Source organism: Motacilla alba, chromosome 10 (assembly GCF_015832195.1).
Source record: "Motacilla alba alba isolate MOTALB_02 chromosome 10, Motacilla_alba_V1.0_pri, whole genome shotgun sequence".
Taxonomy (NCBI): Eukaryota; Metazoa; Chordata; class Aves; order Passeriformes; family Motacillidae; genus Motacilla; species Motacilla alba.
In genome coordinates, this window is record NC_052025.1 from 3,282,077 (window position 1) to 3,299,971 (window position 17,895).

General features: G+C 52.8%; 1 protein-coding gene across 2 annotated transcripts in view; it reads right to left on the minus strand.

The window, feature by feature from the left end:
• HCN4 (hyperpolarization activated cyclic nucleotide gated potassium channel 4) overlaps positions 1-17,895 on the minus strand; it is a 103,721-nt gene that overhangs the window by 69,700 nt on the left and 16,126 nt on the right. For both annotated transcript variants that reach the window (XM_038146747.1, XM_038146746.1), the window contains one exon: positions 4,514-4,937. In XM_038146747.1, coding sequence (XP_038002675.1) covers positions 4,514-4,937 — 424 coding nt within the window. The remainder of the gene's footprint in view (positions 1-4,513; positions 4,938-17,895) is intronic.

Here is a 17,895-nt window from a genome sequence, read left to right on the forward strand (position 1 = left end):
ATTATAACATCTGTATTGTCCCACCCTTCTCATGAGACTGAAAATGGAATAAAAGTTTTTAAACACCTCTCAGTTGCCCCATCTCTGGGTCAGAAAAGGGCTACTCAATCCCTCAGACTGGTGCCCTGTGAGGATCAAGCTCACAGCATTCAGGGTTCAGAAGTTATAACAGAAGCAGATGTGTGCAAGTGAGACAGAAACCTACTGGGTAAAAGCATCCACAGTGCAGCAGAAGTGAGTAAAGGTGACAGGTTAGAAAGCAAAATACACCTTGTGGCACCTATTCCTTGGGTTAGAAAGTTCTAAATTGCCTTGTAACTAAGAACTTGTGACTACTTCGAGCTGCGGCCAGCTGCTTGCTCCTCTAAAATCTCACTGTCTCTGAGATTGATGTTTATCTGAGCAATAAATAGTTGTTAGCCCCAAAATAGTCCCATCCCTTCATTACTAGGGGTGACAATGATAGCCCAGGCCTCTAGCCACATTACTGTAATTGCATTTAGGAAAGGCTACAGATGGGTCAGAAGAAACAAAGGGAATTAGCAAAGCAGAGGAGAATCACTTGGGAGCCATATTCTCCTGGCCTCTGGAAGCTCCTTCCTGGTCCTTCCAACTCCAGCTTTGGGTCCTTTTTCTAAATAGCTGAAGCTTCTGAAAAGTGACATCATCTTTCAGATGGTCTGATCTGAGCCCAGTTGCTGCTGGGAAGTTGTTACTGGGACCTGAGAGGATGCATTCCCTCCCTCCTGAACTTCTCTGTAATATGGAAACTCGAGGGAAGAAAGGACAGCACTCAAGCAAGTTTGCAAGGTTTCAATAACATAATGGCTTGAAAATCATCAAATTGTCCTTTGCTTCAGGTTTCAGCTGCAGAAACCAAAAGATGTATTTTTCTTCCTAAAAAAATCTGAAAAATCCTCCCTTATGATAGCATTATTATTGTGATATGTATCAAACCCAGACAGTTCCTTTCCTTCCCATCACAGTCCCTCCCACAGAGTCTGCAATCAAAACATTTTGGTTATCTTGGCCTATGTGCTATTTGGAAACCAATTTACAGGAGCAGGATTGTGCTGTTGCTCCAATCAATGTTCATAAGTCAAATAGTTTGATGTTAAATACAGATTACTGCACCCCAGCACCAACCAAGGGGTAGATGCTGTGCACACAACAGGAAAAGCTCAGAGAATCGAGGGGGTTTTGACTCCCAATCTGACCTGGATGGTTCATCCTATTGAATCCATGGCTTCCGTGGTGTTTGTGCTGGTTTTCTGTCTGTAGGGTGTTCATGTGCAGATCTCCTGTCCCTGGACACTCTGGCAGCTCAGCAGTGTGGAGACCCAACTCCCTAACCCTGGGACAGTGGGACAATGGGACAGTGGGACAGCTGGCCCTGGGACCATGTGCTGCAGGTCCAGGAACCACTGACCAAGCTGGGTACCCCAAAGAAAGGCTGAGATAAGAAGAGTTTCCCTGGGGGAGGACAAGGCCTGGCTGGAGCAGCTCTGTTTGCTCTGGGGAAGTGCAGGGAACACCACTGGGGCTGGTGATACAGACTTGAGGCAAGCCAGACCCCAGCCAGTGTGAGTGCAGCTGCCTACACTGCAATCAGCTCCCAACTGCAGGGGAGACACGGCAGACACTTCAAAAAGACTCTATTTATATTCTGCCCTTCTGGTAAATTCATTCGTGGGACCACTCATGCAAAATGCATCATGCAAATGAAACTGCTACATTTGGAATTAAGCTTATTTTCATACTCCAGTGAACACGAGCGCCTTAGATTGTTTTTCTTGCTTTTTGCCTTCCTTTTCTCTTCAGGTTGTTTGCCCAGCTGTATCCCCGGAGCACCTCTCTGGGATCTGGGGAGGATGGCAGAGGCTGCTGGCACTTGCAGCCCCAGCTCTGGAGCCCACGGACTCCTGAGCAGCGCTGATGTGGAACTGATGAGTGCCTGGCTGCTTTACAGCACTGCAGCCCTGGAGAAGGCTGCTCCTGCTCACTGCAGCCTCGGAGATAAATTCATGCAGAGCATGGACAATTGCAGGGGAACGAGGGGAGAGGCTGCTGGCAGCTCGGGAAGGGCCCCTTATCCCTGCCCTCGCTCCAGCAACACAAGGAGCTGAGTGAGGAGGGCGCTGTGCGTGCCGGGCCCCTGCCTCCACGGCAAGGGACAGCCCCGGCTCTGTGCAGTGAGGGGATGCTCTGCCCTCACGCCACGCCATGGTGATCCCTCTCTGGCCGTGCACCTCTGCCCAGCACGCTCCCCTGGGGCACACACTCCTCTGCCTGCAGAGGCCCAGCACGCCCTGCTTACAGCTCCTCACAGCTGATCTGCTCAAAGAGCTAAAGAGACACTGCCAGCTGATGAGGCGTGGAGTATGAGGGGGGGACCACAGAGACCAGACCCACAGCACCCGCTCTCCCGAGTCCTCCTCCTTCTTTAGCTGTGCACAGCAACCTCTTGCACACCCAGGGTAAGTGTGGTCCAGCACCGCTCTGTCCTGGCACTCCCACATCAGCACTGATGGGTGCAGGGAGGAAAGATGAATGTGGCCTTTCAGACAGGGATCATCTGCAGGCACTTCAGAGGAAGAGAGCTGCCAGCGTGGCTGCAGGGAGCACAGCTCCCACGCAAGGACAAAGTGGCGCTCCCCTTCCCCGTCTCCCTTCTGCTCTGAGGCAGGCACCGCACCAATGACGGGGGATCACCCCTTCCCCCAGCCTCCCTCCCTGGTGTGGAAGCTGGAGAAGGTCCCAGTGTCAAACTCTCTCCAGGAACTGCAGCCTGGCCGAGCCCCGTTTGCCACAGCCGGTGGTGTTTGCTGTTCGGGCTCTGCAGTGCACACAGTCTGCACTGCAGTCCCAAACTGCAACCGGCACCATCCCTGCCCTGCCCTGGCAGCACTGCCCCACCCTGGGGAGCCTGTGCCCCACAGGGCACCCAGCTGTGCTGTGCCAGGGCCCGGAACAGCAGCTCGGGAACAGCATCCCTGGAACGGCGTTAGGAGACAGAAGCTAGGAATGGCTGCTAGGTCAGGCTACAAGAAGTGAGAGAGGGAAAAACACTGATCTGCTTCTGTCTCATCATTTTCAAAACAAATTCAGTACAAAACGGCAAATACACTTCGGTCCTCTTCAAGCAGCTCCTGGAAGGGAAGTCAAGGAGCAGGGGGAAACAAGCAGGGAGCTGTGCACTGCTGTGGGTGAATTCACTGCCTGTGAATCTGTGCAGAGCCTGAGCCACCACCTCACCTTTGCTGAGCTCCTCGGATTAGAGGAGAGGGAAACAAAGCAACCACGGGACAGGCCAACACACCTGGAGAGATGTCAGTGCTCCGCTCAGCCCCTGACTCACTGAGTCACCCCAGAAGGACATTTGTGCTTTGTTCATCTCTGTGCACTCCTGCCTGTGCCACAAAGGGAATGAACACACAGGGAATGCTGAGGCCTGGGGCTGCCTCTCCCCACACCTGTCCAGTGCCATCCAGAGCTCAATGAGGCTCTGCTCTGCTCTGAGCGAAGCCCTCACAAAAGGTAACACCACAAGGATGAAGCCTGAGATTTGTGAAGCAGGCCCCAGTGCTGTCCCTGTGAGTGTGGGCTGCTTGGAGGAGGGACGGGCTCAGCTCTATCAGGAATTAGTGTTGTGACAGCTCGCTGCAATCGAGCCATGACTTGCATGGCTGCTTCCCCTTCACATTCCCAGGAGCATGCCCTGCATTAGATCATGCTCTGCAGCAGGCTCTGCTCCAAAGCACAACACAAAGTAAGGGGATGAAGATGAAATTGCCCTGACCAGCTTTCCTTGTCCTGAAAATATGCTCCTGACATGTGGAGAGAGATGCAGGGAGCTTTCTCTCTGCTTTGGAGAGCATGGAGACAGGAGAAAAACAGCTGATTTTCAAGCTACTTACAAGGTTGTGGCTTCACCCATATTATTCCTGAAAACTCACCCTGCATCTTGGAATTCCCCCTGGGAGCAGCACAGGGTCCCGGGCTTGTGGGGATCTTGCTTTTCACCAGACCTTTGTCTGCAGATTGCTCCTCCTTCCTTTTTCCCTTAGCATAGCGTCCGAGAATACAGAAAGCAAGAGGGTTCTAACACATGCCCATGCTTATCTCTTCATTTAAGAGATAAGCACAGAGAAGCAGCAGATGGCAAACAGATGCCACAGGTTCTGCAAATCAGCTGTCTCCAGCCCTTTCCTCAGAGCTGTTCCCAGACCTTTGGGGGCTCTGAAAGGGCAAGCCCTCGCTGTCTGGCGGATTGCTCTGCTCACCAGCTACACAATTCCTGCAAGGGGCCCGCCCGTGCCCGCCCTCCTGCCAGCACCATCCACGTGGATGCCGATCCCAGAGCCCACAGCACCAACAACCTTCAGAATTCCCTCGGGAACTCGCTCCAACAAAGCATCGGGCCACCGCAGGAGGGGCGGGAAGGAGAAGGGGCATTGAAGGAAAGCACTGGTGGGAGAGCAGAGCCGGCAGGCAGAGCCCGGGGCTGTCTCACCTCCTCCCACTGGTGGATGTAGCGGATGAGGCGGGAGAGGCGCAGCAGGCGCAGCAGGCTCAGGATCTTGGTGAAGCGCACGATGCGCAGGGCCCGCGCCGTCTTGTACACCTCGGAGTCGATGCGCGTCTCCACGATCAGGAAGATGTAGTCCACGGGGATGGAGGAGATAAAATCCACCACAAACCAGCTCTTCAGGTACTTCATCTTGATCCTCTGCGGGTCCAGGATGATCTCGGTGTTGTCCTCCACCACGATGCCTGTCCGGAAGTTGAGGACAAGGTCGATGAGGAAGAACGTGTCCGAAACCACGTTGAAGACAATCCACGGGGTGGTGTTTTCATCCTTGAAGAAAGTGATGCCCACAGGGATGATGATCAGGTTCCCTACCATCAGCAGCAGCATGGTCAGATCCCAGTAAAACCTGGACAGCAAGACAGAGACATGTGAGATCAGCCACAGAGCAGGAGGTCGGGGAGCCCGGGTCAGCTGCACTGATGAACTCATCCATCTCTGCTGTCAGTCATCCCCTGGGCTCTGCTGCTGCGCCTGAGCACGCACGCCGCACAAGCCGCTAATTGACTAATTAATATCAGAGGAACACTCCTGCTCTGCCTTCGAGGGCTCACAGAGGAGCTGAGCCAGGGCTGGGCATGCCTGCTTGAACACCTTCCTGGGACCTGGGAGCTGCCCGGGGAGAGACTGCAAAACCTGTGGTTGCTACAGGGACTGCTGGGTAAGGAGAGAAGGACTGGGGAGGCCTCAGAGTCCGTGTGTCAATAAAGCCATGAGGGGTTAAACCACCAGGCTGTGCTCCTGCTGTCTGATTCTTCTTTAGAAGCAGGCAGCACTGACAGCTCTGGGATCAGGATGGAACTGGAGCCTGTGCTCTCATCTCCAGCCTTCAGTTCAGATTCCTGCCGAGCTGGACTCCAGGAGTTCAGCCCACGCTCTACAGGCTCCCGTGTTGGGCAGAAACAATCAATAAAGCTTGGAGTCACACGCCTGGAGATGCCTATTCCATTCCTAAGGACAGTAACACCAACATTTAACTCCTGTTCCATGCAGCACAGTCTCCAGGAAGCTTATCTTCACTCCAGTGGTAGCTCAGTGTTATCCAGTGGCCCTTACTGTAACACTCAGTTTCGTTTTGAAGGCACACGCAGTCTGAGTAGAACCCCTAATTTATATGATTGGGATTTTTTAAAGATTTCCCAGAGATGCACAGTGAGACAGTGTGGTCCCAACTCCCCCAGAGTGAGGATTGAAACCCTTCCCGGTGTCAGGGCTTGCTGAGGAGCCTCGCTGCCCAGCACAGTGGTGCCCCAGTGCTCTCCTGACGTGTCACGTGTAGATGCTGATGCACCCTGGGCTCACACTGCCAAGATTCCAGCAGCCCCACATTGTGGGTCAGCTACTCCAATATCATTAGTTATTAATACAATAATCACCCCTTTGTCACAGGAGATGAGCAATCACCTCAAGGGCAGTGAGAGCATCGGTGTGACCCTGCACTGACACTGATTTATCACAGGCAAGTGCTGGGCTGCTGAAGGACGTGCACATGCTGCTGCTTTGTCTAACCCTCGATGGCCAAAATCCCTAAGATGTTTCAGGAGAGCTGGACTTGCTGTAAAGACCCTCAGGCTCTACCTTGGGTAGTGGCTGTTTAGCTGGAACCTGGAGCAGGCTGAGCTGCTGCAGAACAGGATTTTCAGAGCAAGGCAACTACATGGTTTGTTAAACTCTCAGCAGGGAAACCAAAAGGGCAGAATATACCTTAAAAGCCTTCTCTGTCTAGAGCCTCTCTCCCTGGTAAGAACACTTTAAAGCACCTAAAAGCATCTTTAAGATTCCAGCCCTTGCCCATGTACAGGCAGGGTCAGCAGCCAGCAGCACCCCAGCAATTCTCACAATCATTCAGCAGAGCCTGATGGGAACTGATTTTAGAATAAGCAAAGTTATTCACTAACGAGCTTTCTAAAAACGACCTCAGCTCTCTCCTCCTGGCTCTCAAGGTGCCAGCAATCCCCACCTCAGTCTGCAGGTACAGGGCTGCTGGCAGCACTCAGCAGTGGGATTTGTCCATCTGCCTCCAAGAGCAAGGCTGTGGCACCCAGCAATATGCATTCATATAAATCTGTGTTTGAGCTTCCTTAATAAGGGCCCGAGATGATGCTGCAGCTTTCCCAGGCAATTAATCTGGATAATCACACAATAGCAGGAAGTCTGGAAGCAGTGTGTGCATTATTACTGAAAATAAATAACCTCCCAGCCATCCTTCAGTTCCCTTAGGGAATACACAAGGAGATAGGCCCAAGGAAAATGAGTTTTCCCAAGTTTCAAATTAATGGCATGAGCCTGGCACGGCCAGGTTTGCAGTGCTGGGAAGGTAAGTGCCTTTCTTCTGAGACCTTTGCATTTTTGTGCCTGTTTTTCAGGCTGGATGGTGATTTCTACACTTAGGGACGTGGCCAGCAGTGGCAGGATGGCTCCCAGCTCAAGGAAGATGTTTTGCACACACACACGGCCAGTGAAACACTTTCCCCTGACTGCAGCACCCCCTGCTAGCCCAGCCTCTCCCTGTCCAGTGCGCTCAGCTGTCCTGCATCCTGACTTGCAGCAGCTCCTGAGCTCCTGCAGCTCTTCCCTCCCAGCTCCTGAGCTGCCCTGGAGCAGCAGGGTGTGCAGTGTGGGCAGGGGAGTCAAGTGCTGAGCCCCACTGCCACGTGTCCCTTCCAGCACAGCTCCTCGGGGCTGCACTGCTGGCTTCACATTACTGTCATGGCCCCTCAGCTCTGACCTTTAAAGCCACCACTTAAAGCCAGGGAAGGGAAACTTCTGTATCCAGTGATCCCTCTAATAAAGGCGTCAGGCAGGAGATAACCTCGGGGCTCTATGAAGGAGGCAGAAAACCTGGAACACACCAAGAATTTGGCCTGCACACCAACTCCAGCACCTGCCTTTCCAACGTGAACTGCCTGGGAGTTAAAATTCCCCTGTTAAGATGTGCAGAGCTCCTGCACGTTTCCATTTCACCCACATAGGAAGCAGGATCTGCTCAGGGTGGCATCAGTGCATTTAGACTTAATTAGACTCTCTGGGCCCGCAACACCTCAGAGGTCTGATACCATCCAAGTGTCATTTTGCATTTGCTCCCAGGAACATCTTTCCCCTCCCTGTAAATTACTGGCCACAATGACTAACGGCGCATGTGATGTATGTAAGGGCAAGCACCAGCTATTAATAACCCGTGTTTTCTGGATTTCTGTTGTTCCTTTCACCCAGGGATTCCACGGAGCTGACAGTGATGAAATTGGCTCCGCTGCACCCAGGAGAGGCAGAGTTATTATCCCTGCCTTGCACACAGAGGAGCCACATGGCAAAGTCAAGAGCGGGGTTTGTCCATGGAAGGCTGAGGCTAAGCAAGGGTTAGGACCTAAATCTGATTTTTGAGTCTAAGCTGCTCTGAAGCCATTCGCATGGCTTGCAAAAGAGCCTAACAGAGATGCATCTCTGGGATGTCTGATATCCTGTCTCCTTCTCACTTCTCTTCCTGTTTCCAAAAGCCTACATAAAAAATTAATAAATATGAATGTATTGTTTTATTACAGTTGACTCAGTGCAACTGAACAGCTCAGAGCACAGGGAACAGGCAGCACTATATAAACCAGATGTCTTGTTCAAACACCCTTGGTTTTTATACTCCATCCTACTCTCTGCACACTCCTTGGATCTGAAAATCACATTTTAACATGCACCACTACCTCGGATCTCTTAATTCCCAATACATTATTTAAAGAGAACGTATCTGAGAATTATTGTGGCACAGACACTTCAGGAATATGTGCTCCTTAAGCACTGCTGTGTCACTCAGCTGATGTGACAGCCTGTACACTCTGTAGGTATTGCTTTCTGGGTTTGGAATGCTGGACCATCTTTCTGCTCTGCCTAGAGCACTGTGACAGCAGGCTGGGAATATTGCTTCTGGAAGTCATTTTTTTTACAATTAAATGAAATTTCCTTTTTCATTCCGTGGTGCAGTGTGGGCAATTCTAGAGCATGAGCTCAGGAGCGAGGAATTGGAGAGAAAGCAGTGAATCCCAGAGGTGAGAGGCTCAGCAGCATCACTGGCTCACAACAGCACTGAAAACCCTGTGCATTTGTGGCTTCTGAACTTCTGTTCTGGCTCCACAGTGCTCGCACAGTCCAGAGAAAATGGATTTGAGTGGCCTCGCCTCTAAATTAACAAAGCTTTTTGGGGTTTTCAGCTCCTGCTGAAGGGCAGCCAGCTCTGGGCTGAAGCACAAACAACAATGCACCTGCCTGGCAGTGCCAGGGCCCGGGAGATTCTCCCCAGCAGTGGAACTGAGCTCCCAGCCCGTGGCCAGCCCTGCTGACCTCCCAAGAACAGCTCTTTAATGAGCACAGCTTGTTCAAACCAAGCCCAAAGCCAAGCCCAGCTCTGTCCCAAGGCTCGGCGCTGACTCCAGAAAGAGAGTGCCACCTACTGAGTCCCACCCGGAATGTCCATCCCCTGCCTGGCGGGGAGCAAGTGCTCCTAAATCCCTTCTGAGCTGCTGGAAAGCCGTGCTGCTCCCCGGGGTGGCAGCTGCCTTTCCTGGCTCTGCTCTGCATGCTGGATCAGGTGGCCTGGCAGGAAGGAGGTTTGCTGCAGTTCCCAGCAGTGCTCTGGGGCTGGAAACAGAAATCACCTTTGGAAAGAGCATTAGGGGAGGTCAGGGTGCCTGGAGCCACAGTGGGAGCAAAGTTTACTCCAGGAACAGCCATTCACAGAGACAGCTGAACAGAGAGAGCAAGAGAAAAAGCACGAGGAGATCCCTCCCTGCCTCTGGAAGCATCGCTTCTCCCAGACAGGAGCAGGCTGCTTCTGCTGGAGAGTTACAGCCTTTGTGCTGCCCTAGAGATAAAGGGAGGAACACGGTGATTCACTGCTCCTGAACACACTAAAGGACATTTAACCAGCTCTGAGCCCAGCAATTCCCTGGTGGGAGGAATTAATTTATTTATAGAGAGTTTACTCAAAGACCTGTGCACTTGGAAACTTCTTTGTCATGAATACTCACCAGAAAAAGAGTCAAACGAATTACAAAAAATATTCTGAGTGCTGTGTAATGGGAAAGGACCCAGCTAAAGGAAAAGACAAACTGTTTTAATTCCTTCTGACCGATCTATGCAAATACTCTGCCATCCTGAATAAAGCCCCTGGGAGCACTGCTAATTAACCATGCATTCTGACAGCACAGGAGAGCCTGCTGGGTCCCAGCTTCCTCCAGATTTCCCTGGATGCCTCCTTCTCCTGGATGCCTCCTTCTCCTGGATCTCTGCATCTCCTGGATGCCTACATCTCCTGGATCTCTGCATCTCCTGGATCTCTGCATCTCCAGGATCTCTGCATCTCCTGGATGCCTACATCTCCTGGATCTCTGCATCTCCAGGATCTCTGCATCTCCTGGATCTCTGCATCTTCTGGATGTCTGCATCTCCTGGATGCCTCCTCCTCCTGGATGCCTGCATCTCCTGGATCTCTGCATCTCCTGGATCTCTGCATCTCCTGGATGCCTCCTTCTCCTGGATGCCTCCTCCTCCTGGATGCCTGCATCTCCTGGATCTCTGCATCTCCTGGATGCCTGCATCTCCTGGATCTCTGCATCTCCTGGATCTCTGCATCTCCTGAATCTCTGCATCTCCTGGATGCCTGCTTCTCCGGGATGCCTGCATCTCCTGCAGCCCTGCTGGCTCCTGGCTGCTCCAGGGCTCGGGGGCACCAAACCCAGGGCACTGCCAGGCATGGAAAGCCAAGAGTGGGGACCCAGCTGGCTGGGAAAGGGCAGCACCCACAGCACCTCCTCAGGGATGCTCCAGCAGCTCTCAGGTGCCAGCAGGAGCTGGCAGGGAACGCCCCTTCCCTGGGTCACGGCGGGGCTCAGCTGGCTGCAGCGTCAGTGGGATGGGACGGGACTCCCGTGGAATTCAGCGCCCCTCCAGGAGCACAAGGCCTGCGAGAAGGATGGGTGGGAATGCTGACACAAGCACGTGGGTGGTGGGGAGGATCCCAGCACAAAGGGGCAGCACTTTGCATCTGGATTCCTTAAAGCTCCTGCGCTGTCCCCGACAGAATTCCCATCGAATTCAGCTGGCAGTTTCACCCGAGGCAAGCCACTCTCCAAGGTCTGCACTTAGCCTTTGACTCAGATTATCTTCAATCTACATAATTGCTCACCTCATCTCCTCTGAGCAGTGCCCAATTCCAAACCATGTTTCAAGTTTAGAACATATGCTCATATTATTACCTTAAAATATAATTACATGGATTTGGTAAGTGGAAAATTAAGGAAGCTATTGCTTATGTAATACTTGGAGATGGCATTTGCAGTCCAAGCAAGGAAGTATTTTCATTGCTTCGCTATCATTAATTTTTAAATCTAACACTACATTATTAAACAATAATCAACACCCTACATTTTTCAAAGTAATGTCCAAACATTAATTAAATCCCAGCAGATATAATTAGGAAGGTATTATCGTCCTATATTACAGATAGACTACGAGATACCAAAGATTAAAGAAACTCATTCAGAGGTAGAAGCACCACCCAGCAAATGTGGTTGTCTAGACTCAGGAGAGGTTTCCAGCCATGTTATAATCTATAATTTGATCAGTAGCAGCAAAGGGGAGATTTCTTCTCTTTTCTACTGTAAAAATATAAATATACACATTACTTAGAGGTATTTTTATTCCAGCAGTAATAGCTGACGATTTGCAAACACCACGTTCGAGGCACTGATGGATTGAAGCAATTATAAGCGGGTACATTGTGAATGCTGCCCTTCCTTTAACTCACAGAACACAGGGCACTCTGTCAATCTGAGCTGCTGCCTCTGCTCTGCACCCACTGCTGCCAGGCTGCCCGCAGGGATGGACACCTGCCTGACACCTGGGGACCTGGATGCAGAGGTGGCTCCGTGTGAGCCTCAGCAAACCCTGGAAGGCCAAGGGCTGGTGCTGGGCAAGCTCTGGGATCAGTCCAGGCTGGGGGTGTAGGGACTGGGAGCAGCCCTGGGACAAAGGGACCTGGGGGTGCTGGGGCTGAGAGCTGGAAATGACCCAGCCCTGGATCCCCCCCTGCCCTGGGCTGATCCCAGCAGCAGGGGAGGGAAGGACTCTGCCCCTCTGCCCCCTCAGGTGAGACCCCCCCTGCAGAGCTGCCTCAGCCCTGGGGCCCAGCACAGGGAGGACACAGAGCTGCTGGAGAGAGCCCAGAGGAGGCCAGGGAGATGCTCTGAGGAGCTCCTCTGCTCTGGAGCCAGGCTGGGAGAGCTGGGGGTGCTCAGAGCCCCTGCCACTGGGGCTGAGAGAGCTCAGAGCCCCTGCCACTGCCTGAAGGAGCTCCAGGAGAGCTGGAGAGGGACTGGGGACAAGGTATGGAGGGACAGGACACAGGGAATGACTTCCCATTGCCATCAGGCAGGGTTAGATGGGATATTGGGAAGAAATTGTTCCCTGGGAGGGTGTTACCCTGGCACAGGGTGCCCAGAGCAGCTGTGGCTGCTCTTGGATCCGTGGCAGTGCCCAAGGCCAGGCTGGACAGAGTTTGGAGCACCCTGGACAGTGGAAGGTGTCCCTGCCCGTGGCAGGAAGCGGCACTGGATGAGCTTTAAGGTCCCTTCCAGCCCAAGCTGTTCTATGGATCCTTGTGACAGCGAATTTTCCTGGAGAATTCTGAAGAACTGAGGACCAGGAAAGCAGAGCTGATGTCAAAGGCAATCCAGCAAGCAGTGGGTTTGCCTGAACAAGGGAACAGCTCAGTGCCCGGGGCCTTTTCCATCAAGTATTCCCTCGGGAGAGATGGCAACACCTTCCCCTTGCGGGGGCTCTGCAGGGAGGGAGAACAGCCACATGTGGGAAACTCAGCTCTGCCCAGGGAGCTGCCAGAGGAGCCCCCAGAAGCTGCTGCTGACTGTCCTTCACAGGAACTCCAACCACTGAGCCACAGACACTTCCCTGGCCTCCCTCTCAGTTTGAAAGAAGCTTTATGAATCAGCCAAGACAGACAGTCCTGACCTTCAGCGACTTTGCTGGAACATCCTCCTTGTGTTTGCTGCTTTCCTGCCTCAGAAAACCCCTCACTTTGCATTATCTTTGCTCTCAAGTGCACCAGTCACCAACCACACCCACATGAAGTGGTGTTCAAGCACGTGAAAAGCCAGGGGAAGGGATGCTGCCACCCCTGCCCAGAGGTATGCTCACTTCCAGCTGGGTGGGAAGTGAGGACAGGACTGAAGTGCCATGGCCAGGACAGCAGCTTCCCAGCTGTGAGATGGATCCTCTGAGGGTGAGTGAACTCACATCCTAAGCTCAGTTTCAAGGATTGAGCAAACCACATTTGCAGAAGGCTCCTGGAGGCTGGAGTGCTGCTGCCTGCCTTGCATCTGTCCTGGGATAATGAGGGTCCATCCATTCTGTGAGGTCCTAACCCCGCAAGGGGCTCCACAGGACCTGGATAAGCATTTCCCAGGATTTCTGTTCAATTTGATGAAGACCTGCTGCCAGTCCTGGCTCTGCAGAGAAACTGGACCATGCAGAAGCAAGGTGCTCCTGCACGTTCATTCCCAGTCCCTCTGAACCATACCCATGGCACAAGGCTCAGCAAAGTCCCTGTGGATTTGGCCCCACGGAGCCAATGCCCACTGTCCTCAGCTCCTGCTGCCTTCCTGCCTGCAGATACCAGCTAGCAAATTAAAGCCTATCTTAAATCTATACTTAGAACCCAATCTTCCCAGAAAAGTAAAAATAAACAAGATTTCATTTCTCTCCCAGAAGCAGAGATAGCCACAAGAGACTCGGTTTGTTCCGGCTCTAAATTTGGAGCACGGAGGCCAATAGAGCACACATCCCATTTCCGACTAAAGCAGCATTATTAATATTTTCTCACTTGCTTGGACACAGCTATTAATATCTCATGGAGAATTCCCCAACAAGCTGCAGAAGCAGTGAAATTTTTATGGTACTACTGCTAGGAAAGCTTATCCCCTCTCTGTGTGAAGGCCCAAAGGAGCAGCATTTACACACTGAACCCAGACGATTTATTGCTGTTCTCACAGCACCAGCGAGGTGAGCGCGCATAGAAACTGTCCTGCAGTGGGAATTCGCTGCAGCAGGGGCTGGAGACACCATCTGAGGATGGAATGGTGCAGATTCACTGGGATTTACAGGATTCCCTGGGAAGGGAGGCAGGGCAGTGCAGCCACCATCAGCCCCATGTCTGGAGGACTCCTGTCCCCATGGAAGCTCAGACTATTTTGGGTCACACCATCGCACAAGGCAGGTTTCACTCCATGGCTGGTTCACCAGAGCCCAGCAGAAGGAAGGAACCTCTCACCTCACACCCTCCATGGGCAGAGAATCCAGCACCACTCTGTTTGCAGCACTGAGCCAAAGCTGCAGGGCCAGCACAAAGCACAGTTAACTTCTCTTCATGCCCCACCCCGCTGCGCTCACAAACATTTGTGGATTCCCCCGGCCCTGCCCACCTGCAGCTGAATCCCAGGGGTCTCCAAGGTGTTGGACTGATTGCAGAGTTCCCAGAATACATTATGCATGAGCTGCCACCTCAGGGCCTGGCAATTCTGCATTGTTTGATCGCCTGAAATCTCCTGCTTGTATGAATATGGAAAAGTTCCTCTTTGTTTGCTGCCCATTGATCCACACATTGACCCTTCTCCTGTGTGCATTTATCTCTGATGATTTAATAAGGAAAAAGACCGATAACGTGAGGCGGGGAAGGAAGCCCCTTCAGGGGGACCTATTGCCATGGAAACGTGCCATATGTTGCTGTTGTAGAGAAGGGATGGATCAATAAGGGCTGCAGCCTCCAAGCCATCGGGAACGTGTGGTGGAATGTGATGGATTAAAACCTAAAGACATACATAAGTTGTGACATGATGAAGTTCAGGCCCTGGCCCACGTCCACCATCCATGAGTCAAACCCAGGCAGGGAGGAACTGCACCAGGGAGCTCTGAGCTGTCTCAGAGAGCAGCTGGACTGGGGAAGGGCTTGGTCTGTACACAGGGACAGGAAGGAAAATGATTGTTTCTAGATGCTGTAGATACATATTGTATATATGATATATATATATCTCATATCATCACAGAATCAGAGTGGTTTGGGCTGAAGGGTCCTTACAGCCCACCCAGTGCCACTCCCTGCCATGGGCAGGGACACCTTCCACTAGCCCAGGCTCCTCCAAGCTGGCCTTGGACACTGCCAGGGATGCAGGGACAGCCACCGCTGCCCTGGGCACCCTGTGCCAGGGCTCCCAATATCCCATCTATCCCTGTCCTGTCCCTGCATCCCTTGTCCAAAGTCTCTCTCCATCTCTCTTGTCAGCTCCTTCAGGCACTGCAAGGCCACAGTGAGGTCACCCCAAAGCTCCTCCTCTCCAGGTGAACAATCCCAGCTCTCCCAGCAGAGCTGCTCCATCCCTCTGCTCATCCTGCTGCCTCCTCTGGCCTGGCTCCAGCAGCTCCAGGTCCCTTCCTGTGCTGGCCCCAGGGCTGGGGCAGCTCTGCAGGTGGGGTCTCACCTGAGAGGGGCAGAATCCCCCCTCCCCTGCTGCCCAGGCTGGGGCTCAGCCCAGGGCAGGGGGCTCTGGGGATGTCTCTTAGTTCAGAACTGCTCCAAGAGTGGCACAGGACACACGTCACCGACACCAGGGACCTTCCAAACTCGTCTCCTTGGGAAGTCACAGGGATGACAGGCTGGCTTCTAAACTATTTCGTGTTGACACGTCTGTCTTGACATAATATGGGTTTCTGTGAGCTGAGGATGTCACTCTCACCACTAGGAAGCCAAATTTACTAAAATTAAACACCAAAATAAGGCAGAGAAATGACATGAGTCACACAGCTAGGTAGGAATCACAGTTTGGGGAGTGGGGGGCGTGGAGGGGACACTGCAGTGCTTTCTGCCTCGCACTGACTTATTTGTGCCCTCATACTCTGCAGTTGTCCCCAAGGAAGTGACAAACCCTGCTAAGTCATCTGCCAGCTGAGATGACTTCCCACCAGCCGAGATGCTAAAAATGTTCCTCCTGGGCATTGCTGTGCCCCAGCTCCTGGGGGCTGGGACTCACCGGGCCCCCAAAGGGAAGTGGGGTCCCTTAATGGCTTCCCGCTGCCAGGGGGCAGGGATGAATGGGATATTGGGAAGGAATTGTTCCCTGTGAGGGTGGGCAGGCCCTGGCACAGGGTGCCCAGAGCAGCTGTGGCTGCCCCTGGATCCCTGGCAGTGTCCAAGGCCAGGCTGGACAGGGCTTGGAGCATGCGGGGACAGTGGGAGGTGTCCCTGCCCATGGCAGGGGTGGGATGGGATGAGCTTTAAGGCTTTTTCCAAGCCAAACCTTTCTGGGATTCTGTGATCATTCCAACATCCAGGCTCTCCTCGAGACTCCAGAGCCCAGGTTTGGGATACCTGCCATAACCTTTGAAGCATGCAGCACCAGGACAAACATCCCCACAGGGAACTCACCCAGGTACCACATCTGTGTGCATGCCCAGCTGAGCCCTGGGCCACTCACATCAGCCACCCCACAAGGAAAGCCCAGAAAGCACCAGGAGAGCTCCCCGTGCCCGAGGATGGATCGAACCTGAAGCTGCTGTTCAGCTGCATGATTCACTCCAGCTCTGCTCCCAGGCTGCTCTCTCAGCCTCTCTCCAACTTGCACAGCTCCCAGGATTTATGTCTGAGACAGGCAACAGCATCTGCCAGACCTCAGCACCATGCACACATTCCAGCTGGGTGAGCGCTGGGCACGCCAGATGGGGCAGGGAGGAAACTCAGCCCTCTGTCCTGGCTCATGGCAGCACAGGAATGCTCAAAGCTGCCAGAAAAGGTGACAGAAAGCAGTTTGGGTTTCCAATGGTCTGCTGGAATGATCACGTTCAAAGCTGCCTCCCTGTAAAGGCTCCAAACTTCCTAAAGCACTCGTTCAGCGGGGACAGGAAAGCCAGAGTGACAGAAGGTGCTGGCTGCAGGTGGCTGTCACCCCTGGCAAGGACAGCCCTGAGGGTTACACAGCACAGCTGAAGAACTCCTGCAGGAGACGGGTCACTCCTGGGCAAATCCCTTCTTTCCCAGTGTGGCTTTGGGGTCAAACACAGTCTGGCCAAGGATGGCCAGGTTTTGGTGTGGATTTTCTGCACCCAGTGAATATGGCTGAAGTCCTGGAGGCAGTGCCAAAGGAGCAATGTTTGAGGAGCATGGATTGGGATGGACGGAGCACATACTAGGATGTGTTTCAGACCTTCAGCTCCTTGTGACCCACACTGCTTTCTGGGAATCCTCACTGGTTTACATCCTTGCTTTAGCCCTGGTGGGAAATGTCCCTGCTGGCTCCGCTGCTCCAGACAAGGTTCACAGCCAGTGCTGCCAGAGCCTCTTGCCATGGGGAAGGAGTGGGGTGGAAGGAGTAAGGCACCTGAAAAGGTGACAAGGCACTGCCTGTGTGTACTTCGGCTTCCAAAGTACAAAATGCTTCTCCTGCCCAGCTCTCCTGCTGCTCACATCAGACTCTTGTTTGTAATGAGTTATTCAGGCTGCAATGGAGCACAATGAATCCTCAAAAAGACTAATGCTGCTGGGATCTTGGGGCTATTCAGGTAGCCCAGACCCCAGACAAGAGATGAATCACCTTCTAAAAATGCAGCAGTTAAGGAAAAAAAAAAAAAGTCCAATTGCTTCTGATTATTTTCAGTCTCAGAAGAAACATACTGTACTGAGGCTGTGCTTACCTAAGGTATCCACGTGAATCCACTATCCCTCCCCCTGGAATGGCTGCTGAATTAATTACTGCCTTACTGAAGCACTGAGGAGCTCCCCAGAGACTGGCTTCCTTTTGACCTCAAAGCTTTTTAGGGCAGGTGCCTGAGTCTCCCCACCAGCATCTGCCAGCTGGGAAACTGAGGCACAGAGGGGTGGATGTTGCAGAGGGCCTCACTCCCTCAACAGAAGGGAGAGGAGAGAGCAGGATTTCTGACATCCACTCCAGAGTGAAGGGCACTCAGCTCTGAGCTTCACATCCCCAAAGCCCCTTCCAGGTCCTGAGGAACTGGCACTGTCCCTCCAAATGCTCCTGTGCTGGGCTGACCGGAATGAGGAAACCCAGCAGGAACTGAGGGGGAAGGAGCAGGGCTTGGTGCACACCCTGGGACAGCAGAAGGAAAACCTCAGACAGTGGATGTGTGAAATACATCCTCCCCAGAAAGGACAGTGTCACACCTGCCCACAGAGGATGCTCTGAATCACAATATAAAGAATTCAGTGGCATTTAAGGCCTTTCCCCTCCCGTGAGACTGCTAGG